General features: G+C 45.4%; 1 protein-coding gene across 1 annotated transcript; it reads right to left on the reverse strand.

The window, feature by feature from the left end:
* Window positions 1-265: 265 nt before the first annotated feature.
* LOC120058339 (serine/threonine-protein phosphatase 6 regulatory ankyrin repeat subunit B-like) lies at window positions 266-27,466 on the reverse strand. The gene is made up of 27 exons (XM_039006931.1): window positions 27,052-27,466; window positions 21,084-21,167; window positions 18,488-18,566; window positions 18,196-18,266; window positions 17,317-17,517; window positions 15,532-15,619; window positions 15,087-15,229; window positions 14,740-14,952; window positions 13,821-13,899; window positions 13,629-13,743; window positions 13,369-13,451; window positions 11,880-12,006; window positions 11,597-11,665; window positions 11,071-11,211; window positions 9,936-10,001; window positions 9,477-9,588; window positions 9,135-9,206; window positions 8,672-8,873; window positions 8,270-8,357; window positions 6,404-6,521; window positions 6,050-6,269; window positions 5,674-5,761; window positions 5,479-5,562; window positions 4,500-4,728; window positions 2,888-2,970; window positions 2,641-2,732; window positions 266-2,073 (listed from the first exon to the last, which is right to left on the reverse strand). Exons 1-27 carry the CDS (start codon window positions 27,076-27,078, stop codon window positions 1,820-1,822), a joined length of 3,228 nt encoding a protein of 1,075 aa, XP_038862859.1. The 5' UTR covers window positions 27,079-27,466; the 3' UTR covers window positions 266-1,819.
* Between the last annotated feature and the right edge of the window lie 160 nt (window positions 27,467-27,626).

Below are 27,626 nucleotides of genomic sequence, written 5' to 3' on the forward strand. Positions count from 1 at the left end.
GAGATGTGTTTGTCCCATCTTGTAAAACTACATAGATGAGGATAGTCATTGTTCATCAGCTCAGATGTCCCGAATAGACTGTAGACTTCGCCATCAAATGCTTACATGTAGTGGGAATTGATTTACCGGTATGTTGACTCCTTACAATCTATGTAGAGGCATTTGAGGGTTCCAAGGCTGAAATGGAGGATCCATTCTCATGTTTTTGGCATCTAATGCTTAAACTTGGTATCAAATAGGAAAGTACAGACATGACACACAGCACTAAATTAAGAGATTTTTATATTATTGTACAATTCATTCATAAAAAGACAAACAGCCTTGAGCATTTCATACTGCATCAGGAACTGGTATGAAAATCAATCTGATCCGATTGTCACAACTGACTGGTGGTGTGATGCTCCTTCTGGCATCATAATACTGACCCATGGCAGCATCCTAAATGGCTATATTCCCTATAGTGCACTACACTATGTCGGGAATAGGGGGCCATTTGGGATACAGACCCAATCTCTTGTTACTTTCATTATCAACAACAAGCCTTGAGGCGTTTAAACTAACACTGTGCTTTTTAAAAAGTGTGTGCTCTGGGGTAGAGTAAAGCACAGCCTTGTCTGTAATAACAATGACATACAGAATGTACAAAAGCAGAACTTCATTTTGTTAAACATCTTGTTGCAGACATACACACGTCTCTGATCATAGGAGTGTAAAAACATTTGTTTTTTTTCTTCCAGGGTTAGAAGTGACATGACCCCCCCCAAGAGTTAATCAACTCTAATCTCAGTCACACACACCCATAATACTCAATCTGTACAGTTGAAGCGTGACAGATTCCGCTATTGAAATGTTAAGGTCGTCTCCGCTCAAGCAGGAACATTGCCTTTAAATGTAAAGCTGAACTTCTGCGATACAGATTGAATAGACACCACACGCACCAGGAAAATGCGTACGCTTTTTTTGGGAAAATTGAAATAAAAAAATGAATACAAAGGTTTAACAAGGCACTGGACAAGTTAGACTGGCACATTGCTGGTAGGTAGACAGACTAGATGGGAAAGGGGGATGGAGAGAAGAGTGGTCAAGGTCCTGCTCTCCTTTACATTTTAAGTGCAAGCAGTATTTTGTACCATAATGAGTTAATAAATACCGTACAGGTGTCAACCTCTTCACTGGAGACCTGATCTAACTGAGCATGTAAACTACTGAAACACTGTGGTCCTGTAACACTAGGGACAGGAACAATTCTAGGTCCTAGTCACCTAAACCAATAACTACAGCCCAGAGCTTTTCCAGGTCAGTTGACGTGGGTGATTTCTATTGGTGTGGAAACAAGAAGTTGAAATGGTACCACTTCTATCCACCTCATGCACATTCCACCATGTTTCTTTATAATAGACTTAAGTGAATTCTAGAATTGTGCTTTAGTTGGTTTGTGCTCTGGGCAGATCAGTATGAACCCTGACACAAAAATATACATATACTTGTGTTAACTATGTCAATATTTGGTACATCAATCAACCAAAATAAACTTTTTAAAAAAGGTCCTCTTTTCATACAAACAAAATGGCTTTAATTAGAAAAGTCTCAGATGCTGTCATAGATAGCCAAGCTGAGACGGAGTACCTAGATAAGAAACACCAGCAGGTAGGATCACATGAGGTTGAGCTCCAGCCATTAGGGGGGGGGGGGGGGGGCAAAGTCCTGTACAAGCCCCCACACAGGTTCTACTTTTGGGACACAAGCGAGGGATTCAGGGTGGTCGGTGGTGGGAAACTGCGGCTCTGCAGACATACCGGTAGTCTGATAAGAGTCAGGGTCAAAAGGTTTCTGAGTCTGAGTCGTTTTCAGTGGTGCCCTGACTGGCACTTCCCTCGCTGGAGGGGCCAGAGGGGGCCTTGGGGCTACGAGGGTCCCGCGAACCCTTCTGCCTGGATAGGGCCCTCAGGAGGGAACCTGGGGAGGGGACTCCGGAGCTGCAAGGGGAGCAGAAAGGCATCATGGTAGCCAGAATGAGAGCCAGACAGTCAGCCACCTCCCTGCTAGGAGCGCAAGCTAGAGCAGGCGTCAGACCTGGGGGAAGAGAGAGGAGGGCAGAGAAATGGAGAGAGTGGGCGGGATAGGGAGAGAGAAAGAGGGTGGGAGAGATAAGTAGGGAAGAGGAAGGGAGAGAGAAGGGAAGATGGACAGAGAGAAAGAGGGGGGAGGAAACATGGAAGAAGCGGGGAGAGCAAAGCGAAAAACAGAGAGAGGTGGGGGGACAAGGGAAGGGAGGACAACGGGAGAAAGCAGCATTCCATTAGTACACAGCCAGCGCAGACAGTACACAGACAAGCAGACAGGGAATGCGTACAACCTAATTCATTCTATAGATAAGGAAAAACTCCTGGCCCTAATAACAATACTTGATAGGTGGAACTGGGACAGAGAGCTACAAACCAGTTAGCTGCGTGCGCACACCCACTCTCTCTCTCTCGAGCCTACCAGAGCACAGACAGACACAGATCGCTGTAGCTAGCTGATGTACATAGACATGCCAACACCATAGAACCACAGGCAGCTGATATAATAGGAGCATGCAGTTAGATCCCTTTAACGCACTGGTACTGATTCATGCCCAGACCAGACCTTAAGACCTACCATTCTCATCCAACATCTGAACACTGGCCCCCCTGGACAGCAGGTCCTGGACAGCCTGTTTCAGACCGCTACGAGCTGCTAGGTGGAGTGGCCTGGGAGGGACAAACCAATCAGAAGGTTTGTAGTGTTTCTGTAGTGGGGAGGGGCTAGACATTTCCACCCCAGAATAAATTCAGGTAGCTAGCGGACATAATATTTGGTTCTCGGTTCCTAGACTAACCATGGGCTATCTCTGACGAACACTTACGTCTGCAGTGCTGCGTTTGTGGCACCTATGAGAACAGTGTCCTTTAGCCTCTCCAGGATGAACAGAACACAATCCTCCTTTCCCTGAAAGAGGGTGAAGCAAAATTAATATATTATGTACTATGATTGTAAAAATAAACTCAGCAAAAAAAGAAACGTCCCTTTTTCAGGACCCTGTCTTTCAAAGATAATTAGAAATCTCCAAATAACTTCACAGATCTTCATTGTAAAGGGTTTAAACACTGTTTCCCATGCTTGTTCAATGAACCATAAATAATTAATGAACATGCACCTGTGGAACAGTCGTTAAGACACTAACAGCTTACAGACGGTAGGCAATTAAGGTCACAGTTCTGAAAACTTAGGACACTAGAGGCCTTTCTACTGACTCTGAAAAACATCAAAAGAAAGATGCATAGGGTCCCTGCTCATCTGCGTGAATGTGCTGCAAGGAGGCATGAAGACTGCAGATGTGGCCAGGGCAATAAATTGCAATGTCCGTACTGTGAGACAGGACGGACAGCTGATCGTCCTCGCAGTGGCAGACCACGTGTAACAACACCTGCACAGGATCGGTATATCACACCTGCGTGACAGGTACAGGATGGCAACAGCAACTGCCCGAGTTACACCAGGAACGCACAATTCCTCCATCATTAATCAGACTGTTCGCAATAGGCTAGAGAGGCTGGACTGAGGGCTTGTAGGCCTGTTGTAAGACAGGTCCTCACCAGACGTCACCTATGGTCACAAACCACCGTCGGTGGACCAGACAGGACTGGCAAAAAGTGCTCTTCACTGACGAGTCGCGGTTTTGTCTCACCAGGGGTGATGGTCGGATTCGCGTTTATCCTCGAAGGAATGAGCATTACACCGAGGCCTGTACTCTGGAGCGGGATCGATTTGGAGGTGGAGGGTCCGTCATGTTCTGGGGCGGTGTGTCACAGCATCATCGTACTGAGCTTGTTGTCATTGCAGGCAATCTCAACGCTGTGTGTTACAGGGAAGACATCCTCCTCCCTCATGTGGTACCCTTAGTGCAGGCTCATCCTGACATGACCCTACCAGCCATACTCCTTGTTCTGTGTGTGATTTCTTGCAAGACAGGAATGTCAGTGTCCTGCCATGGCCCGCGAAGAGCCCGGATCTCAATCGCATTGAACACGTCTGGGACCTGTTGGATCGGAGGGTGGGGACTAGGGCCTTTCCCCAAGAAATGTCCAGGAACTTGCAGGTGCCTTGGTGGAAGAGTGGGGTAACGTCTCACAGCAAGAACTGGCAAATCTGGTGCAGTTCATGAGGAGGAGATGCACTGCTGTACTTAATGCAGCTGTTGGCCACATCAGACTGTTACTTTTGATTTTGACCACCCCTTTGTTCAGGGACACATTATTCCATTTCTGTTAGTCACATGTCTATGGAACTTGTTCAGTTTATGTCTCAGTTGTCGAATCTTGTTATGTTCATACAAATATTTACACATGTTAAGTTTGCTGAAAATAAACACAGTTGACAGTGAGTGGACGTTTCTTTTTTTGCTGAGTTTAGTGTGTGGTATGTACAAATGTCATGTCAAAGAAATGGGGAGAGAAATCTCCCTAGTGGACACTCACGCTACTGCAGGCCAGGTGGAGGGCTGTGTTGCCATTCTGGTCGACCAAACCCAGGCTGGCGTTGGCACTGGTCAACAGCACCTCTACAGCACTCACTCCTCCCTTCTCTGCAGCCATCATCAGCGCACTGCGCCCTGATTGATCCACAGCATCCACAGGTGCATCATGGGACAGAAGCAGCTGGACACAGTCCACATGACCAGAGAACGCTGCAGCATGGAGTGGAGTCCTGAGAGAGAAAGGAGAGGATGTGGGAGGAGAGGAAAGCAGAAGGAAGAGAACACAGAAGTTTAGAGATTGAGGCTGTGTTAGATACAGCTCCATCTGATCCAGGGCAACTCCAATATGTATCTGAATCGGGTGTGTGACAACCAGTGGTGTAAAGTACTTAAGTACAAATACTTTAAAATATTACTTAAGTAGTTTTTGGTGTATCTGTACTTTACTATTTATATTTTTTACAGCTTTTACTCCACTACATTCCTAAAGAAAATAATGTACTTTTTATTCCATACATTTTCCCCTGACACACAAAAAAGTACTCATTACATTTTGAATGCTTAAGAGGACAGTAAAATGGTCCAATTGATGCACTTATCAAGTTAACATCCCTGGTTATCCCTACTGTCTCTTATCTGGCGGATTGACTAAACACACATGCTTCATTTGTAAATTATGTCTGAGTGTTGGAGCATGCCCCTGGCAATCTGTGAATAAAAAAACAAACAAGAAAATGATGCGGTCTGGTTTGCTTAATATAAGGAATTTTAAATTATTTATACTTTTACTTTTGATACTTAAGTATATTTTAGCAATTACATTTACTTTTGATACTTAAGTATATTTAAAACCAAATACTTTTAGACTTTTCCTCAAGTAGAATTTTAATGGGTGACTCACTTTTCTGTTAAGGTATCTTTCTTTACTTTTACTCAAGTATGACAATTGGGTACTTTTTCTACCACTGGTGACGACCTACCTATTCTTAGCATCCTTACAGCTGGCGATGTCTGATCCCATGGCCTCCAGCAGTAGTGCGGCACAGGATTCATGATCATTCACCCTGGGAAGATAAACACAGAATGTAAACACTGTTGTCCATGAGGCAAAACACAGTCAACACTGACATCTATGGGCAATACTGTGCAATTTGTACATGTATGTGAAGACTTACACAGCACAGTGCAGGGGAGTGAAGGGGTTCCCATCGATACAGCGACAACCTTTCTGCTCCAGCAGTACCTCCACACAGCCCTCGTGACCTGGACACACATACAAAAGATTATTAGAACATGCCAACATAAAATGTATTTCACATCAAATATACAAGTAGAAACAAAATCCTAAGGCACACTGATTGGAGATTGACTAAAAATTAATGGTTTGAGGCAGGCCTGCAGTAGGTAGGTCTAGTGACTGACCATAGTAGCAGGCCCAGTGTAGTAGGTAGGTCTAGTGACTGACCATAGTAGCAGGCCCAGTGTAGTAGGTAGGTCTAGTGACTGACCATAGTAGCAGGCCCAATGTAGTAGGTAGGTCTAGTGACTGACCATAGTAGCAGGCCCAGTGCAGGGGGGTGTACCCCTGGTGGTCTCGGAGGCGGGGCGTGGGCGGTTCAGAAAAAGCGATACTCAGCAGCTCAGCAAGCCAGGATGCGTGGCCCCTCGCTGCAGCCAGATGGAGGGCTGTTCGGCCCCTGGAGTCCCCCAGCAACACAGAGGCCTCCTGCTCCAACAGACACTGGACACACTCCTCCTGACCACACAGCAGCTGGGAGAGGAGGAGGAAGAAAGAGAGGAGAAAATGGGAACGAGACAGAGATCACCTTTAAACTTTTAGACTGGACAAAGAGATCATGTAATGTTACAAGCTACCCAGAATTCAGTACAATCACACACACTCACCCCAAGGTGCAGGGCGGTCAGGCCATGGCTGTCTGCTGTGTCTACAGCAGCCTCTCTCTCCAGCAGCAGAGACACAGCATCCACATGTCCCCCTGCCACCGCCAGCATCAGAGGAGTCCTGACAGGGACAGAGAGGGGACAGTCAGAGTAGGACAAACAGATCGGTAGACACATACACAATCCCAAATCAAAGCCCATGTACTAGTATTGTAGGTTCGGTGGAATTTTCATCATATTACTTCCATCCATCCAATCAGATCTGAAAGGATTAGATGAGTATAAGCAATACAGCCCAAATTTTACCTCGCTTATCAGAGAGAAAGGTGAGCGCAAGATATTACCATATAACGTATACCTATCCAGTCCCTTTATAACTATACTAAATAAAAATATATAAACGCAACATGCAACAATTTCAAAGATTTTACTGAGTTACAGTTCACATAAGGAAATCAGTCAATTGAAATGAATTCATTAGGCCCAAATCTATGGACTTAACATGACTGGGAACACAGACATACATCTGTTGGTCACAGATACCTTAAAAAAAAGGTAGGGGCGTGGATCAGAAAACCAGTCAGTATCTGATGTGACCACCATTTGCCTCATGCAGCACGACATCTTCGCATAGAGTTCATCAGGCTGTTGATTGTGGAATGTTGTCCCACTCCTCTTAAATGGCTATGCGAAGTTGCTAGATATTGGCGGGAACTGGAACACGCTGTTGTGCACGTCGATCCAGGGCATCCCAAACATGCTCAATGGGTGACATGAATGGTGAGTATGCTGTTCATTCAAGAACTGGGACATTTTCAGCTTCCAAGAATTGTGTACAGATCCTTGTGACATGGGGCCATGCATTATCATGCTGAAACATGAAGTGATGGAGGAGGATTAATGGCACGACAATGGGTCTCAGAATCTCGTTATGGTATCGCTGTGCATTCGAATTGCCATCGATAAAATGCAATTGTGTTCGTTGTCCGTAGCTTATTCCTGCCCATACCATAACCCCACTGCCACCATGGGGCACTCTGTTCACAACGTTGACATCAGCAAGCCGCTCGCCCACACGATGCCGTACACGCTATCTGCCATCTGCCCAGTACAGTTGAAATTGGGATTCATCCATGAAGAGCTTGTCCAGTGTGCCAGTGGACATCGAAGACCCTGGTGAGGACATCGAGCACGCAGATGAGCTTTACTGAGACATTTCTGACAGTTTGTGCAGAAATCCTTTGGTTATGCAAACCCAGTCTCATCAGCTGTCCCAGTGGCTGGTCTCAAATGATCCCGCAGGTGAAGAAGCCGGATCTGGCAGTCCTGGGCTGGCGTGGTTACACGTGGTTGGATGTACTGCCAAATTCTCTAAAACGAAGTTGGATGCAGCTTATGGCAGAGAAATGAACATTCAATTCTCTGGCAATAGTTCTGGTGGACATTCCTGCAGTCAGCATGCCAATTACACACTCCCTCAAAACTTGAGACATCTGTGGCCTTGTGTTGTGTTTCAAAACAGCACATTTTAGAATGTCCTTTTATTGTCCCCAGCACAAGGTGCACCTGTGTAATAATCATGCTGTCTAATCAGCTTCTTGATATGCCACAACTGTGAATGACAGGTGTGGCAAAGGAGAAATGCTCACTAGCAATGATGTAAACAAATTTGTGCACAAAATTTGAGAGAAATAAGCTTTGTGTGTATGGAACATTTCTGGGATGTTTAATTTCAGCTGATGAAACATGGGACCACTTCAGAAGTACTATTAATATTTTTGTTCAGTGTACATGAATGGTCAACATATTTCTAAAACCAATCCAATAGATGTACAATAGCTGGATAGAGGAATGGATTGGTCAACTCACTGTCCCCGAGAGTCTGCAGCATCCACCAGGTCTGCACTGTCTTGGTCGTCCAGCAGGAGGCGTACACACGAAGTATGGCCATTCATCACTAAGGACAGAGAGGAGAGAGAGAGAGAGAGAGCGAGAAAGTCAGACAGAGGAAACTGAGTACAGATCTAGTGCACACGGACCTGTGGAGGCTGCTGTGGGGAGAACGGATCATAATAACGTCCAGAATGGAGCAGCAAATGGAATGGCATCAAACACCTGGAAACCATGTGTCTGATGTATTTGATACCATTCCACTCCAGCTCCAGTCATTACCACATGCCTATCCTCCCAAATATAGGTGTCACCAACCTCCTGTGACACAGACAACAAAAAAAATAGTATTTCAAATTCTCACAAACTGGTCTCCATTACCTGCTAGGTGTACAGGGGTGCGTCCCCTGTTGGTGTCTGTGGTGCGTGGCGAGGCCCCCTGGCTGAGGAGGGTGTGGACACAGTCAGTGTGGCCCCTGAGGGCCGCTAGGGCCAGAGGAGTACGACCAGCCTCGTCCCCCTGGTCCACTTCCCTCTCCCCCTGCAGCAACACCTCCAGAGCCTGGGCATGGCCGTGGTACGCCTGGAGGATGGGGAGACACAGACTGATTACACACATGCCAGCTGTTGGCTTTCAAAGACACAGTCCTTGCGATGTATACTCTGTGGTATGGCTGTATGTAAGTGATAATGCCAGTTATCCATTTTTTCCTGACCACGTGCCCTGACCAAATAACTAGTCTTTCTCCTGCTCAGGTCAAAAGATCAGGAAGAAAACCCCCATTATAATGCATGGCTAGAGTGGATATATGATAATGTATGCCTGCGTATGATACTGACTCACAGCGAGGTGCAGGGGGCTCCTGGCACTCAGAGATTCTGTGTCCTCCTGGTGACTCTCGTCTCGGTCCAACAGCTGAAACCACAACCACAGACTACACAGTTCACATCAAAACAAATCATTTGAATTCGGTAAGTGGTATTTGTGAGCTGTGTGTATTGGCGATATCTTGTGAGACTGTAGTTGAAGCTCTACACACAGATTCCATTAACTAGCAGATGGGGCAAATGACAAGAGCCATCTCTAGATTATATAACCCCCAAAAAATAGATTTTCTTCATGTGTGGCTGTACACGCGCAGATGATTTTGCATAAGCGTGTGTGTGTGTGTGTGTGTGTACTCACCAGCTCCAGACAGTGTCTGTGGCCATAGGCTGCAGCATAGTGGACAGGACTATAACCCTGCTTATCTTTCAGAGAGGCAGTAGCACCACTTTGCAACAGGAACTCCAGACATCTAGTACAAAAAGACACAATATCGTCAGACGCAAACACAACAATGAAAGGTTACTTCAAAAGTTAACAAAGCCTCAGACTGGGAGGTGATATGCGGGAGAGAGAGAGTCAGACATGTTCAACAGACATATGCAAAAGCTATTCAAACAAGCTGAGAGACAATGACAGAAGGTATTGTCTGTCTGAACTGGTCTGTGTACACGGAGTAGAGAAAGAGAGAGAGAGGGTCATTCTACAACACTTAGAACCAGAGGCACGGTTTGCACTGAGTCATAGTCTGTGCTGACTGACTACCTGGATGCTCAGATAGAGGGAGTAATACTCCTAGAAATAAAATAGTATACTCACAGTGCAGCCTCCTTCTCCTTCTCTGCCTGGACCCCTTCACTCTCTGGCTCCAGAGCCTGACGTCGCCTTCACAAGACACACACAGCAGAAAAATATTAAGACATTCTCAATATACCATTTTTTCTGACAATAGCTTATGCAAAAATAAAACCTATGGGAAAAGTGGGGTTTAGATGGACCCTCCATCTATTATTCAGGGTTCGTATTCAGGGTCATCTAGCGTTTACAGCTGTGCTAGTCAATGTCCTGGTATTAGACTACTCAGGGGTGTGAACACTGGACAGACTATGCAGCAGACTTGGGATGGACATTTGAAATGACTTCACTATTCGAATAATATCATGACATTTCTTTGGATATCCTGGTATTGGTATTCTCTGGTAGTTTTCAGCTAACAACAGAGCAACAGAGATGTCTGATGTTCACCGTGATAGAGTCCGTTCCAAAAACGTTCTGCATTGATCTGTGTCAGGTATTGTGAAATCTCTGTTAGATGTGTGCCTGTTATCACTAGGCTATTTGAAGTGGGGAAAATACAACAGGCTACAGTTGTCAGGGCTGACTGGAGGGTGAAATGCACTGGATGCCTTTTCATGTAAAGCGCAACACGAGAGAAAATTAACTTGAAAATAAAACAATTACTTTGTGCGTCCTCAGAACTGTAGGCTGTTGACAGTTGCCAAACTATAAAAATAAAAATGTATAATCACACGTGATCGAATACTAACGTCCGTTCGGATATTCGAATAACTGTGCCCATCCCGAGTACGTACAGACACCTAGGTAGTTTATAGTTAGTCATCTTAAATGAATCATCCACGTGTGTTTGTATCTTCCTGATAACCAATGAGGGGACTCTCAGCACATCGAGCGTCTCAATTAGAACCATGTTCTATTTAGCACTTGGCTATGCAGACGCTCGTTCACATGAGCGAGAGGTGTGGGTGAAATTATTGAATAACAAGTAAGTGTACATTTATTTTGCAACGCTCGTGCACGCATCGTGGCAGGTGAGGTGTGCATGTAAGGCAAATGTTCACTTAGTCTCCCATTTACAGCAATGCATGACTAAGTGGGAATTTAACTCTCATGCGGAAGTTAGGATTCGTCACTAAGTCTGGTCAGGGAGTTTCACCTCCTGTCCAGGTCGGAGGCAGCTGCGTAGTGCAGGGCAGAGCGCCCCCACTGGTCAGTGGCATTAATGCAGGTCCCACACGACACCAGGGTCTCCAGGCACTGATAGTGACGACTGGCAGCCGCATAGTGGAGAGGGGTCCTGGAGAGAGAGAGAGACACACACAGGAGGACAGTGTTAAATGCCTGCACATTGATTTGAGTCACACTTTAGAGATCTAAAAAGGTTGAAGAGAGTTAACTAAAGTGTTGAGTCAGAGGACTGAGTGGCTGTGACCACACAAACACACCTACACAGGAACTGGAAAGGAACTGACAGAAAAAGACCACAAACGGATGCAGCCACCACTCTAAGCTCTGTTCTCTTTCTCCATGATCTCCTTTCAGCAGGGTCCTCAGTTCAGTAAGAACCAGCTTTCAACAACTGTCATCCATACACCAATTCACTGTCCCCACTAAGGCCCTGTTCATCTGCCCCTTCTTCAGACCTCCCCCCACCCTTCTACCTGCCCTCTAAGAGAACTCACCTGCCACACTTGTCCCTCCGGTTATGGTCCCCACCGCTGCTCAGAAGCAATTTCACACACTCAACATTACTGCAGAACGAGACAGAGGGAGAGGAGAAGACATTTTATAATCATGACAAATTCTGTTTCGAAGAGTACAGTGACATGAAGCAAAATGTACAGACACAAACAACCGATGAAGCCCTTCTGACAAATGTTGAAATAATGTACAGGAGCATACACAATAGTGTGCAGGTATTTATCTTACTCAGACACACATACAGAGAGAGAGAGAGAGACTCACCCCCCAGCGGCGGCAGCGTGTAGACAGGTCCTCCCCAGTGCGTCTGGGGTGTGGATCTGGAAGCCTGCAGACAGGGCCGAGGACGAGGGGTCGTTACTGAGGGGACACATTATGCCATACCTCCTTCCTACAGGTGGTGATGTACACAGAGAGAGAGGCAACATACAGCCACATAGCAGGGAAGACAGACAGAGGAAGAAAGTGGGAGAGACACAAGGGACAGGGAGGTGGAGAAAGAGACGGCTGTTAACGCAGGAAAACACACAGGATTACAAGGTGAGGTAAGGTGAGAGACAGGCAGGCTAGAAAACACACATGCTGAGATATAGTCTAATACTCTGACTTCTACACGTACTTCTACTCTGAAAGCACACAAAACAGAGAAAGAGAGAAAGACTGTAGGCAGGGGAAGCATGCTATAAGTTAAGGAGTGTTCGTGCAGAGTTCTATTTGCATCCCCATCACGGTGTCACACTTTGGTCCTGCCTAGAATCGGAGTATGCTAGGTCAAACAATTCTAGTCAATTAAGGGGGAGGGGGGTTAACAGCTATGGATACTGAAGGCTATGAATATTGCCCTTAAAACCACCCCTCTAACCCTGTGGTTCAAGCCGGCTGTCTCCTCAGCACAAATAAAACTGTGCAGCTGCACAGAGTGCTCCAGCTCATGTAAATCACTCAACATCAAAGGCCTTTGTTGTTTTCCTACAGTAGAGGCCTCAGAGCCCTCACAGACCTCAACTTCCTCCTACCGTATGGGTCTGACCCCACAGTCAAATGAAACTGCACAGCTCCTTTCAAACAGAGCCTGAGACTTCCAGACTGGAGCCAAAATTGTCTCTAGATAAAGGTTTGCCAGTATCTATCAAACAATCAGGCCTCTTATTTCAAGAGGAGCACTGGCTTAGCCAAATTCTTGTCTGCAAGGAGAGAAACCGCTAGAAATGCCTGATCAGACCATCTCTGTATGCTGGCTCAACGCCTGATCAGACAATCTCTGTATGCTGGCTCAATGCCTGATCAGACAATCTCTGTATGCTGGCCAAATGCCTGATCAGACCATCTCTGTATGCTGGCCAAATGCCTGATCAGACCATCTCTGTATGCTGGCTCAATGCCTGATCAGACAATCTCTGTATGCTGGCCCAATGCCTGATCAGACAATCTCTGTATGCTGGCCCAATGCCTGATCAGGCCATCTCTGTATGCTGGCCCAATGCCTGATCAGGCCATCTCTGTATGCTGGCCCAATGCCTGATCAGACCATCTCTGTATGCTGGCCCAATGCCTGCCTGTGTTTGTATGCCCATTGCCTTGTATTGCTGTTAGAGGAACAATGTGACTTCAATCTGACCCAGGCTGAATAGTTCCCCCTGTAGAGGAATTCAGGACTGGAAAGCAGCAGTAAGACATTCCTGTTCTTCGTCCAAGGAAGAGGGTAAAACAGGGTACACACAGCCAATGCTTTGTGCCGGTGCTGGTAGGTTACCTGAGGAGAGCAGCTTCCGGCAGCAGTCTGAGTGGGCGTTCATAGCAGCCAGGTGCAGAGGGAACATACCATGGACTCCTCGTCTGCAGAGAGACAGAGACAGAGAGCGAGACAGAAAGAGCGAGACAGAGAGAGCGAGACAGAGAGAGCGAGACAGAGAGCAAGAGGAGGTCTTTACTATAAATACATGCTGTACTGCTATATATTACACCAAAACAAGTGAAAGAAAAGGGATCCAAGCATCCATTCCACACACACACCTTGTGCAGTCGGCTCCACTGGTGATGAGTGTGTTAATGAGGAGCTCGTGACCATAGCGAGCAGCGATGTGAAGAGGAGTGTTTCCATCCTTGTCCACACTGTCAATCTCCCCACCTACAGTACAGACAGCACAGTTTGGTTAATAAGGATACTTACAATAATACTACTTAACTCACACACACAGGTCTTACCATTCTGGATGAGTGTCTGGGAGCGAGTAAAGCGGCCGTGGACAGCTGTCATGTGGAGGGGGCTCTTCCCATCCCGACTCTGAGAGAAAAAATATGGGAGTGATACCAGCAGTGGAATAGACTGACATAAAGACTAACAGGAGAGTCAGTCACAGAAAGACCGATCCAGAGACAGTCAGTAACCATCACCCGACAAATGGCAGTTGATAGATTAACCATGATGCAGTAAACTTGCCGACACACAATGCTATATTTTATGGTCCTCCTGCTACGACTTGGAAAAGCATGCACACTTTATTAGGCTACAGATGAAATAAATTGTGATGAACTTCACAGGGTGGTGAAAGTGCACGGTGATGAGCTTGATGCTGCTTTCCAATAAATATTGAGGGTCTTCATTTGTATGCTGGTGACATGATGATCGGTGCTTGGCTCCCAATTGACAAATAAAAATGATCCTGCTCTTAAACATAATCTCATCATGTACACTCTGCACTGTATCTACCAGCTGTTGGCTGGAGCGCATGTGCCAGTGGCCACATTTGCTGTTTATCACAGACATTTTGATAAGCGTTATAACCATTGATAGCGTTATAACCATTGATAGCGTTATAACCATTGATAGAGTTATAACCATTGATAGAGTTATGACCATTGATAGAGTTATGACCATTGATAGAGTTAAAAAGTCTGATAGAACTTCTGCTTTTTATTTGGTCAATGAACAGTTACACGACAAAGTGCTTTTTATGTGCACTACAAGAAGCCAGTTTGATGGAAACACACCACTGCTGGTAAAATCCCCATATTTTTGTGCGAATATTACAATACTCGCTTGAAAATCTTTCCACAAATTGATGGAAACCTAGCTAGTCAGACCATCCATTCTCTCCAAGATAGAAACAGCGTCTATCCTCACCTGCACGTTAACGTCAGCCCCGTTGTTGACCAGGAACTCCAGACAGAGAGCTCCGTGGGTGGAGGCTGCAGCGAAGTGCAGGGGGGTGAAACCCTTGTTGTTGGGCTGGCTGACGTTAGCCCCGTAGTCTATCAGCTCACTGACCACAGCATCCTGACCGTTGAAACAGGCCAAGTGCAGAGCCGTGTTACCAAACGCATTGGCCTCATCTATCTGCAGTCACAGAGGAGCGGAGAGCAAGTCAACATCCACATTATGTATGTATGTATGTATGTATGTATGTATGTATGTATGTATGTATGTATGTATGTATGTATGTATGTGTGTGTGTGTCCATTTCCCCATACCTCCACGGCCAGGTTGAGCAGGTGTTTGACCACAGCGATCTGACCGTTAGAAGCGGCCGTGTGTAGAGAGGTGTAACCACGTTTATCCTTACAGCTGACCTCTGCCCCCTGGCTGACCAGCAGACACACTACATCCAGATGACCTGCAGGGGGCACACCACAGCACACTCACTGTACAGTTCTCCGTTTCAGAAACGAATATTACCATCATATGTTCAGCAACATGAGGAATCTTACAAGAAAGTAACCATTTAAAATCATAATGTTTCCATCAAATGTTCAGGGATATGAGCAATCTCACAAGAAAGCAACCAATGTTGTTTGGCTCTGTTTTCTGACTATTAGATGACTCATACATATAATTTCCGTTTCACGAATGAAGATATGAATGCCTGAGGCTGACTTGGTACAGAGAGGTACACTCTATAATGTCTATATGTCTCACCCATAAATGCTGCCCAGTGCAGGGCGCGGCCATCTTTCTTATCGAAGGCATTAATGTTGGCTCCCTTAGCCAGTAGCAGGTTAACCATCTGAAATGGAGAGGGGAAAAGATAGTGAGAGACAGAAAGAGAGTGGAAAGGAGGGAGAGGGGAGTGTGTGAGCGGTGTGTTTTTCAGTGGTGAGTCAGGTCTGTGTGTGTGTGTGTGTGTGTGTGTGTACCTCAGAGGGCCAAGAGTGGACGAGGCTCTTTATGTAAGCATTCTAAATACTTCAATCAGACTAGTGTTTAAGCAAAATCAGCAATTCAAATATGTGCCTGTGTGACTTTACTACCTACTATGATGCTTGTGTGGGACTGTTTTTTTCTGGACACAAAAATATTTTAATACAGTTGTTGTCACTCACTAGCCATTCCGAGGGCAAGATGGCACTATTACCACATTGCCTACACCTCTATCCATGTCTTTCAGATCTACAATGAACGAAAATATAAACGCAACATGTAAAGAGTTGGTCCCATGTTTCATGAGCTGAAATAAAAAATCCCCCAAAATTTCCATAAGCACAAAGAGCGTATTTCTCTCAAATTTTGGGTACAAATTTGTTTACATCCCTGTTAGTGAGCATTTCTCCTTTGCCAAGATAATCCATTCACCTGACAGGTGTGGCATATCAAGAAGCTGATTAAACAGCATGATCATTAACAGGTGCACCTTGTACTGGGGACAATAAAAGGCCATTCTAAAATGTGCAGTTTTGGCACACAACACAATGCCACAGATGTCTCAAGTTTTGAGGGAGCGTGCAATTGGCATGCTGACTGCAGGAATGTCCCCCAAGGCTGTCGCCAAAGGATTTAATGTTAATTTCTCTGCCATAAGTCGCATCCAACGTCATTTTAGAGAATTTGGGAGTGCGTCCAACCGCAGACAGCGTGTATGGCGTCGTGTGGGCGAGGGGTTTGCTGAAGTCAACGTTGTGAACAGAGTGCCCCATGGTGGCGGTGGGGTTATGGTATGGGCAGTCATAAGCTATGGACAACGAACACAATTGCATTTTATCGATGGCAATTTGAATGCACAGAGAAACCGTGATGAGATCCTGAGGGCAATTGTCCTGCCATTCATCCGCCTCCATCACCTCATGTTTCAGCATGATAATGCACGGTCCCAAGTTGTAAGGGTCTGTGCACAATTCCTGGAAGCTCAAAATGTCCCTGTTCTTCCATGGCCTGCAAACTCACCAGACGTTACCCATTGAGCATGTTTGGGATGCTCTGGATCGTGTACGACAGCGTGTTCCAGTTCCCGTCAATGTTCAGCAACTTTCGCACAGCCATTGACGAGGAGTGGGACAACATTCCACAAATCAACAGTCTCATTAACTCTATGTGAAGGAGATGTGTCGCACTGCATGAGGCAAATGGTGGTCACACCAGATACTGACTGGTTTGCTGTTCCATTACCCTACCTTTTTTTAAGCTATTTCTGACCAACAGATGCATCGGTATTCCCAGTCATGTGAAATCCATAGATTAGGGCCTAATAAATTAATTTCAAATTATTGATTTCCTTATATGAACTGTAACTCTGTAAAATCTTAGAAATTGTTGCATTTATATTTCTGTTCAGTGTACATGGAGTGCCTAGGCCCTAGGTGATAGTCTCACTAGGGGTTGATTTCAGGAAGTGAAATGCATTGGGCCTGAGCCTAACTGTGAGCATTTGTATGGCTGTACATAAGAGATGTAAAAATATATATATATATATCCCCCAGTCTGTAGTACCTCAGTGTGCCCGTTGAGGGCAGCATGGTGCAGGGCGGTGCGCCCCCCGCGGTCCGACACATTGACGCTGCTCAGCAGGGGGATGATGACCTCAGCGCAGCGCAGGGCATTGTTGGCCGCGGCAACGTGAAGCGGCGTCTGCCAGTTCTTATCCCGTGCATTCACATCAGCAGAGTGACGGATCAGCACACGAACGGCCTCCTGTAGACCAGCGTGATAGAACAACATGACGTGTGAGGAGAGGAGAGACGGTACAATTTGTGTGTTCTGTAAGCAGCATAGAGAGACTAACATGTATACAGGAAATGCCTTTAAAACACGCAAACATTCAACAACTAGGCATTTAATAAACCTATGCATTCATTTATAGACATAAGCCAAGATGCACTTATTCATAGTTCATACACAGGCACACACATTAGTGAGTCAGTCGATCCTAAGCTATCCTAGCCATGTTGAATTACCACTTTCACTCCAGGGGACTGACACAGAGTATTGTGTTGGCTGTGTTGATAAATTGATACGGCTCTGCTATCGGTCTGGATCTAGTTTTGATGCTGAATGTGCAGAGAGTGGTGGACAATGGTCAGACTGGTGACGGTAGTCGAGTGTCCTCTCCTCTCCACCACAGATCCTGCTGGGCAGCTTAGGCTTGGTTTAGCATCTTACCACCTGAGTCTCAGCATGGGGCCCTGAGAATGTGTCGCCATGCTGTTTGGCCTGTCACTGTATGTCATGAGAAATGTGTGTGTGTGTGTCAAGGACACAGTACACTGAGTAGATCCCATGCAGTGTGTGTGTGTGTGTGTGTGTGTGTGTGTGTGTGTGTGTGTGTGTGTGTGTGTGTGTGTGTGTGTGTGTGTGTATCCACCAACCCACCTCACTACGGGATGCCACCGCGCGGTGGAGAGGGGTGAGCCACATGTTGTCTTTGGCGTTGACCCGCGCCCCTAGAGATGGAGACAGACAGAGAGAAATATAAAGAGAGGAAATTTAGCATTAGCAGGGAGGTAGGGAGCCACATTCTCCAAACAATGTGACAAAAGATACTTTGTACTCCATACACTGTAACCATATCAATTCTTATTTTTTTGTTGCTCAGGCTGTAAAACAGGGGATATTGTGTGAGGGGAGAGAGAGAGGAGGAGATAGTGGAACAAAGTTGGTTTACCGGAGAGGATGAGAAGCTCAGTGATCTCAGCATCACCCAGGAAGGCTGCAGCATGGAGCGGGGTGCGCTTGTCTGCATCCTGATGAGAGTGGTAGGGAGGGAGAGGGGGAGATTTATTATTATTTATTATTATTTATATATATTTGATCTCTGTGTGTACAACATCCAGGAGCACTGGTACAATTTTTTGTTCTGTTTAAACCAACTGAAGTCAGACATTTTAGGCAGAGTTAGGCCAAAGAGCCCAACTCCATCTACAATGGCAAGGGAAACATTTCTAGAGCTCAACTCCATCTACAATGGCAAGGGAAACATTTCCAGAGCTCAACTCCATCTACAATGGCAAGGGAAACATTTCCAGAGCTCAACTCCATCTACAATGGCAAGGGAAACATTTCCAGAGCCCATGGGTATGACAGTTAGCTTGGAGTGGAGTTAGAATTAGCCGAGCACAGAAGAGGCTCTAACAGTTAATATATGCAATGAGCTAAGCTAATGGTTACTGCGCTGTGTCAAAATATCTATTGTCCTGGTGGCCACTGGCCATTTAGCACACAAAACAATGAATAAATGCATGTATGAATAAAAATAAAAGAATGTGGCTTGTTAAGGACAGGCATTATACCTGATGTGTTCTACCCCACTTGAATGGTTGCTTGAGACAGGCCCTTCACTCACTCACTGTTCTGTTCCTGTCTGATTTGTCTCCTTCCAGCTGGACTACAGGAAGAAGTACCAGGCCACCAAAAACAAGTGGATCTGGACTGTCGACAGACCTGACTTTGTCCACGCTGCCAAGGCCAACTTCCAGCAGAGTGATGTGAGTGATGCACTACAGACATTTGTTTGTTTGGATGTATTTTATTTCAAATCCAGCTGGCCCGGCACTCCACTGCCTCTCAAACAAAAAACACATCTAAAACTGGACACTGGCTAGGTTTCCATCAAAATTGGCAACATATTTTCATGCAAATATTCTAAAATACACATAAAAACAATATGTGCATTTTCCCATCAGAGATGTGTTTGCATCAAATTGACTTGTTGCAGATTAAAGGCTGTGTGTGGTGACGGACTGCACATAAAATAACTTTTGCGGTTAAATTCCCATGTACCGGATAAAACATAAGAGGTAAATGGGTTTACATCGCATTTTCAACTCCACTGATGGTTTTGTCACAAAACATGTTGCGTTACAGGCTGACTACACCGCTCACGTCGCGTGCGCTCGCGTTGCAAAATAAATTTAGAAATCTATATTATTCAATTATTCCACCCACACTGCTCGCGCACGCCAACGAGCATCTGTGTTGCCAAGGGCTAAAATAGAAGTCAGATCTATTTGTGAAGCAGATCCCGCTGCAAGTCCTGCCTCTCCCATCTCCTCATTGGTTTATAGAAGCAGGTACCCACGTGCCATCTCCTCATTGGTTATACCCACGTGGGTGACTGAAAGATGAACGAGGTCAGTGGCGGTAATGCACCTAATTTATGAAAGTTGCCAATTGCAAGAAAGTCAAGAGAAGAAAAAGCCTGGAAGGAGGAGAGATGACTAGAAACGAATCGGTTGACCGTTTTATGTGTGGATTAATTGGTGGAGTAGAGGACCATACGCATTTCAGGTAAAATAACAACTCAATGTTTATATCCCAGGACAAATTAGCTAGCAACAGCAAGCTAGCTAAATAGGACAAATTAGCTAGCAAGTGCAAGCTAGCTAGCTAAATTGCCATAAATGTTTAATGCTTTTCGACCTGTCCCCAAATGAATATAATTGGTTCAGAGTCTGTTTTGATATTTTAACCTGGATGTCGTGATCGTGTTTGGTGTGGGGGGACAAAATACATTTATGCACGATGGCGCACGCGCGCAGCCGGTTTAGGTTCTGTGTTATACTGAATAGCGAATGTGCCCACTGTGGTCTTGGCACGTGCGCTCCTTCCAACAGCTGGCAGATACAGTGAGGGTATAGCCTACATGATGAGATTATTAACGACAAAAGAGCGAGAGTCATTTTATTTGTAAAACAGCAGCCAAGAATCGATCATCATGTCACCAGAATAAGACCCTCAATATTTATTGGAAAGAAGTATCAAGCTCATTCATCACTGTGCACTTTCACCACCCTGTGAAGTTCGTCATAATTTATTTAATCTGTAGCTTAATAAACTGCAAGCTTTCCTGAGTCGTAGTGGGAGGACCACACAACATATTATCGCGTGACTCCAAGTTTACTTCAATATTATGATTATTACATTAATATTTGCGAATAAAAGCATTTTCACCGCCATTTCTCAACATAATTAATTTTACAGAAACAAAAAGATCACACGGTATCTAGCGTATTTTGTTTTGTTGACATTTGGAAAGTTTACCATGAAATTTGCTGTTTCCATCAGGCCGGTCCTGACATTTTTTATCCGACATGTATTTTAATCGCATAAAAAGGTTGGCAACCTGGTTACTGACAGCGTTCTCATTGTAGAGCCTCTGATAGCAGCCAACCGCCCATAGGAGACTAAATAACCGGACAGTATCCATGCTCCGTTTGCGTGTTCCGGAGCATGGAAGTACGGTGAATGTCTAGTGGTCTTACCAGAGCGTTGATGTCTTCCGATTTGTAGATAAGCATGCGTATCTCCTCAGGGTCTCCATTGAAGATGGCCTGAACCAGCGGAGGCTGAGTTGAAGAGAGAAAGAAGAAGGGGTCAGACTGAAGTCATTCACTAATCCTCCAAGGTCATTCACCGATCCTACTTAGCCTAATAATAGAACAGTAGAGGAAACCTGTATTGCCCTCGTATGACATTCAAACATCAACACACGTGGATCATGTCCAAAACACAAGCAGGGCCAATGTACGTCTCCCCAAATACTGACCAGGTCTTTCTCCAATACGTGTCTAAACAGTGACCCTACAATAAATCTCAAGATATCAGATTTATCAGCTGTGAGTGTAAACAAGGGAAGAGGGGGAGTGGTCCTTCCCATGGTATGGAATTAGAGCACTGCCAACATCAAATCAAATTGTATTGGCACATACACATAAATTCAGCAAAAAAATAAACGTCCTCTCACTGTCAACTGTGTTAATTTTCAGCAAACTTAACACGTGTAAATATTTGTATGAACATAACAAGATTCAACAACTGAGACATAAACTGAACAAGTTCCACAGACATGTGACTAACAGAAATTGAATAATGTGTCCCTGAACAAAGGGGGGGGGGGGGGGGGGGGGGGGTGTCAAAATCAAAAGTAACAGTCAGTATCTGGTGCTGCATTAAGTACTGCAGTGCATCTCCTCCTCGTGGACTGCACCAGATTTGCCAGTTCTTGCTGTGAGACGTTACCCCACTCTTCCACCAAGGCACCTGCAAGTTCCCGGACATTTCTGGGGGGAATGGCCTTAGCCCTCACCCTCCGATCCAACAGGTCCCAGACGTGTTCAATGGGATTGAGATCCGGGCTCTTCGCTGGCCATGGCAGAACACTGACATTCCTGTCTTGCAAGAAATCACTCACAGAACGAGCAGTATGGCTGGTGGCATTGTCATGCTGGAGGGTCATGTCAGGATAAGCCTGCAGGAAGGGTACCACATGAGGGAGGATGTCTTCCCTGTAACGCACAGCGTTGAGATTGCCTGCAGTGACAAGCTCAGTCCGATGATGCACCACCCCAGACCATGATGGACCCTCCACCTCCAAGTTTATTTAGCAGATGTTACTACGGATGTAGCGAAATGCTTGGAAATGAGCAGCAGTGTGACGCTTCAATCTGTTTTAAAAAAGCTGGAGAATTGAGTGACTGAGTGAGACTCACTGTAGGCCTACATTTGGTATAGGCCTACAGTGGTGTAGTTAAGACTGTGGTGGGTTTTATAAGACAACTGTATGTAGTTATTTACAAAGAGGGATATAAAAGACCTCAAACTCAACAAGAGAACAGTACAGCAGCATGTAGAGGCCATTATCTTAGTCTAGTGAATGAGGTCACAGTGCCTCCTGCCTCTCTCTCCGCAACCTAAATTAAGGTCCCAGACGTCGCCGGCATGCAGGCACAAATTATCAGAGTGTCAATCAATACTTGGCCTTAGATCATCACACTCAGTCAGCTTTCTGAGAGACACAGTGGAAAGGGCTAACTGACTGGCCACGGCATGATGGGGACTGGCCACGGCATGATGGGGACTGGCCACGGCATGATGGGGACTGGCCACGGCATGATGGGGACTGGCCACGGCATGATGGGGACTGGCCACGGCATGATGGGGACTGGCCACGGCATGATGGGGACTGGCCACGGCATGATGGGGACTGGCCACGGCATGATGGGGACTGGCCACGGCATGATGGGGACTGGCCACGGCATGATGGGGACTGGCCACGGCATGATGGGGACTGGCGATGTTCTAATACTTGTAGGCTGTAGAATAGATTCATTCCTTACACATCCATCCTTCAAGGAAGGCCCCAAAATGTTGAGATATCCCTACCTACCCCTCTCCTTTGAAAGTCACTAGTCACTGATCTGACCAGGTTTGATTGGTGAAAGCAATGTAGTAGAAACTCTGCCTTTCTTTTATCCGAGAACACACAGATTACGATTACCCTCAAGGAAGGGAGGAAAGAAGGGCGCCCAGTTTTTAAAGTATCCCTACAGGACCTTCCTAGCTCTAAGTCTTTGTGACAGACAAGGGGAGACATGGTTCAGAGGGCGAGACAGACTGGTTCCATATTGATGCTGTTTCTGGGTGCTGCAGAGCAGGCCCTCGTCATGTGATGATGACTGAGCGGGAAATTGTTTCCACAGCTTGTTAGTTACATACAACATAAAAGTTCATGAAGAGAGACAGGAAGAGGATTGAGTTGGAGCCCTGACTGACTGAGCCCTATGTACTACAGTCAGACCAGACCATGTTGCTGCATCTTGACTTGCTGTCCCTCCTCCACCTCACCGCCTGACTTCCTGTTCAACTCTGTCACCTTCTCAGAATCGACACGCAGAGAGGAAGCCTAGCTAACTCTGCATTTTCAGTTCCGCTTCTAGACCACACACACCCACACTAGCCTACTGATCCTATAATCTGCAAGGACCTGCACAGAAAATGTGTAGGCCTATATGAAACAGCAGGTAGAGAGACAGAGGCGGGCAGGCCACAGCGTAATACCCTACAGCCTCCCCACATCCCAGCTTTCCCATGGTGATCTAAACAACCACAGTGGCCACTCTGCCAGAGGAGTGTTTTATAGGAATGGGGCTCTCCTCCTTATGGATTGATTTGGAACATTTTCCTGCCTTTTCTCACACCCCCACACCCATAATTCATTTCACTCTACTAAGACAGGAAATGCAACTAATAGCAGGATCTGTGTGGCCATGTGGGCGACACAAGTCCTTAAAGAGAATAGGCTTGATATGGTTCACAATCACACAAGAAGTTGAGGCAAAGAAGAGCTGTGCCTTTAAAACAGAGATGAGAGAGCACTTGGCAGCATGTTGCCTTATGTTTTGCTGTCTCTTTCAAGTACTCACACACACACACAAACAGCTGGCATCACCTACTGGTCACAAAGCTGGTGTCTGTCACTTTTTGTAATTGCACTGGGGATTTGGAGGACAGTGCTACCAAGCGCTGGGGAGGGGAGGTCCTGGCTGAAAGCAAGCAGTCGTCCTGAATGAGGACATTCCCCAAACCACCACCCCTCCAGGCAAACCAAAAGCCTCTAACACTGAGCCCATTGTTGCCATGGCACAGCACACTACCCTCATCCTCCTCCCTCCTCCTGACTCCAAGGGCCAACGAATGTTCTCAAAACTACCCCTTTGTCCAATAGGAGAGTGGCATCTTCCTTGTCTACATTTAGAACAGCCGTAGGGCCAGCCTCTTAAATCAACTAGTCCTGTCTCAAAGAGTCCCAATGGAATCAAGAGCGGTCCCCGGCATTTGACAAAACAAATGGATGTTTCCCCTTCAATCTCTCTACATCTCTCTCTCTATGTTGACCTCATCCTACACATACTTCCTGCATCTGATGAAAACTCGGTTTTCATTCTTTAATCTGCAAACAACACACATGCAATCTGGTTCGTCCATGCATGCGCACACTGACACACACACAAAAGCACTTTCTGGGCTTTTCTGCGATTGTTCTTCCATAACATAAGGATGGTGAATAATCAGAGCCGCATTGTAATTGGTGCCTGAGGGTACAGAACAGATCTGAATCTCCACTCCCACAGCACAGCTCCAAAATGAAACGCTGCCGATGCCGATGATGTCCCACTAAAAATGAATTGCAGAATTAAAACCATGCTGTGCACGACCGTGTTTCCCTCTCCTTCCCTCACTGTTGGCAGCGCCTCACAGAAAGAGAGAGGGAAAAGATAAGTCTGTCTGTGTGTGCGTCTGTCTATGACAGTAAACGCACATATATGGGTCGTGTAGGCGTTTCTCCTGTTAAGGACATATTTCTATCTCAACACGGGAAGCCCAGCAGCATTCAAAACAAGAAGAGGGGGGGAAAAAACACAATATCTCATGAGCACCCACACACAGATCCCACACACACAGATCCCACACACACAGATGCTCACACACACGTACATGCACATGCACACCCAGATGAACAACCCATGGGATCAAGTAAGAAGAAAAATGAAGAAAAGGGGAGGGGGATGATAAGACCCAATAACGTTCTGTCCCTTTCCTTTAACACAGAAGAGGGATTACACTGGACACAACACTCACTGGACAGTACACAAACACAGCCGACAGAGCCATACACTTGCATAATCTCTCTGCAAACATACACATCCGTTGGCTGGTTCCATATGATTTCAACCACTTTTGGACTGCACCCCTTTTGATTTGAACAAAACCTTCCATACATGTTCGTCCATGGTAGAAGTGGTCAGAAAGTGATATTTTGGACCTGAATACCAGAACAATCAGGAGATAGAGGTGCTCAAAGTTGACTCATTATGCATACGGGCAATTCCATGTTAACGAAACTACACAGAGTCCAAATTTTCACTTTAAAATGTATACCAAACAAAAACCATTGATTTCAAAGTTTCACAAACCATAGAACTCTATGCAAAATTTCTACTTTTAACAATTTCAAATTTTTTACAGAAACACATCTTTAGGAAGAACTATGCAGATACAAAGTTCAGTAACAGAATACCACTGAGGGAGACTTTACTGTAATTCTGTTACCAAACTTTGCATCTGCACAGTTTAAGTAAAAAATGTTTTACTGTGTAAATTGTTCAAAGTGGTCATTGAGCATAGAGTTGCATGGTTTGTTAAAGGCTCAGTACAGTCAAACACACGATTTCCTGTGTTGTATATACATTTCCACACTGAGCTCTTACACTATTACTCTTACTCTTTTAGTGTAAGAGCTGGTTGAAATTTTTTGGTGGGATGGAATTATGGCCTTCCATGGTGACATCACCATGTGGTAAATTAGTTAAAAGACCAATAAGAAAGAGACTTCCAAACCTCTGCCAATATCAGCTAGTTTTCTGTTTTCCCCTCCCCACTCAGAACACATCCTATCTAAATTCTTGTTTGAGAAATTGCCCTTTGCTAAGAAGCTATTTTTTTTTTAACCATTTTAATTTAAAACAATCACAGTAAGGTACTTAATTGTTACCCCAAAATTATTTGATTTGAGATCAAAACAGCTGCATTAGACCTTTAAACTTTGAAATCAGTGTTTTTTGTTTGACCTCTGTAGATGTTGTCATTATTATCCCCTTGACCCTGTCACTCAGCACCTCTAAAACCAAAACAGACCCTTACATGGTGAACAACCAATCAAATATGCCAGTGGTGCCAGAAACATTGCATTGTGGCCAATAGGTGTAAAACATATTGTATATGCTCCCATGCGCTGATGGTGAAGTTTGAAGTGACACAAGTAGGCAATTTTTCTCAACATCCTACTCTTCTTGCTGAATATAATTTAGGAGGAAGAAAGAAATGGGGAACTTGATTAGGCAAGCCCAAAATGCAGAACACAGTCTTTTGAAAAAAATGGCGAGTTAAAAGTAGCCATAAAGTATCAACTTGAGATAACTTGAAATATCATAAACAGGGGCAGACAGCAACATTATCATTAGAGACGATTAAGGAATTCACAGCTGAATTCCGATGGCGGTGATACAACCAGGGTACAGATTCTTAAGTAGAAGAGCAAGCAGGAAGTCAACCCGAATCCGTTGTCCTAATTTTAAAAAAGGTGAGCGGAACAAAGAACTAAAGAAATACTACAAATGCATCTATAAAATGCGATAACACAGCGCGAGATGCCAAGCACACCTCGCTCGCGTAGCGGACCGCATCTGTTCCTTATAGGCACCAGAAAATCAATTTCCTCTCGCTTGCATGCGATGCATTAAGAATCATTTCTCAAATACGTTTCCAAAAACATGCTGCTTGCCCAGGACTTACTTAGGCATTTCTTTGTCAATAGAGTAACCACAATAGTAATGCTTATAGACCATCTATGAAAAACGAAATCTAAATTATTAGTCGAATTGGCATAGCTACCTGCTCGACGAGTTTTAGAACAGCCATAATAATCTCGGTCAGCTTGGTCCGCACATCAACACACTCCCTCAAACATCAGATCATGCAATTGTCTTGGAACAATATTTCAGTTCGAAAAAAGCAGTTTTTTCCTTTATCGCTCTTGTTTGATGCAGCAGTCAGGGAAGTAAATAATGTTAGTTTTCTCATGCAACGCAGATCCTCGGTCAGGGCCCGGGTTGTATCACGGCCCCATGGCCAGCTCCACTGACGCTATCTGCGGCGAAGGTGAGTCGAGGCAACCGCCGCCACAGTGCGCAGAAGAAGGAAAGCTTATCCGACTAATGTAAACAATCTGCATTTACTGCTTCTGCACTGAGGACTTTCTCTCTAAATCGCCATACACGCCCTCTCTCTCACTTTGCAGCTCCGGAAATATTCCTATGTACTGTATGTAAAACGGGTGAACAGAGATTGCACACAGGAAGTTCCAGCCTCTCGCTCTCTCCTCCACTCAGATGCAGAATTTGAGGAGAGTCATCGCTGATTGTCAGCAGCAACGCTCGGTAGATCTCTCCCTCTGCTCCCCTCCAGTG

This window comes from Salvelinus namaycush, chromosome 13, assembly GCF_016432855.1.
Source record: "Salvelinus namaycush isolate Seneca chromosome 13, SaNama_1.0, whole genome shotgun sequence".
NCBI lineage: Eukaryota > Metazoa > Chordata > Actinopteri > Salmoniformes > Salmonidae > Salvelinus > Salvelinus namaycush.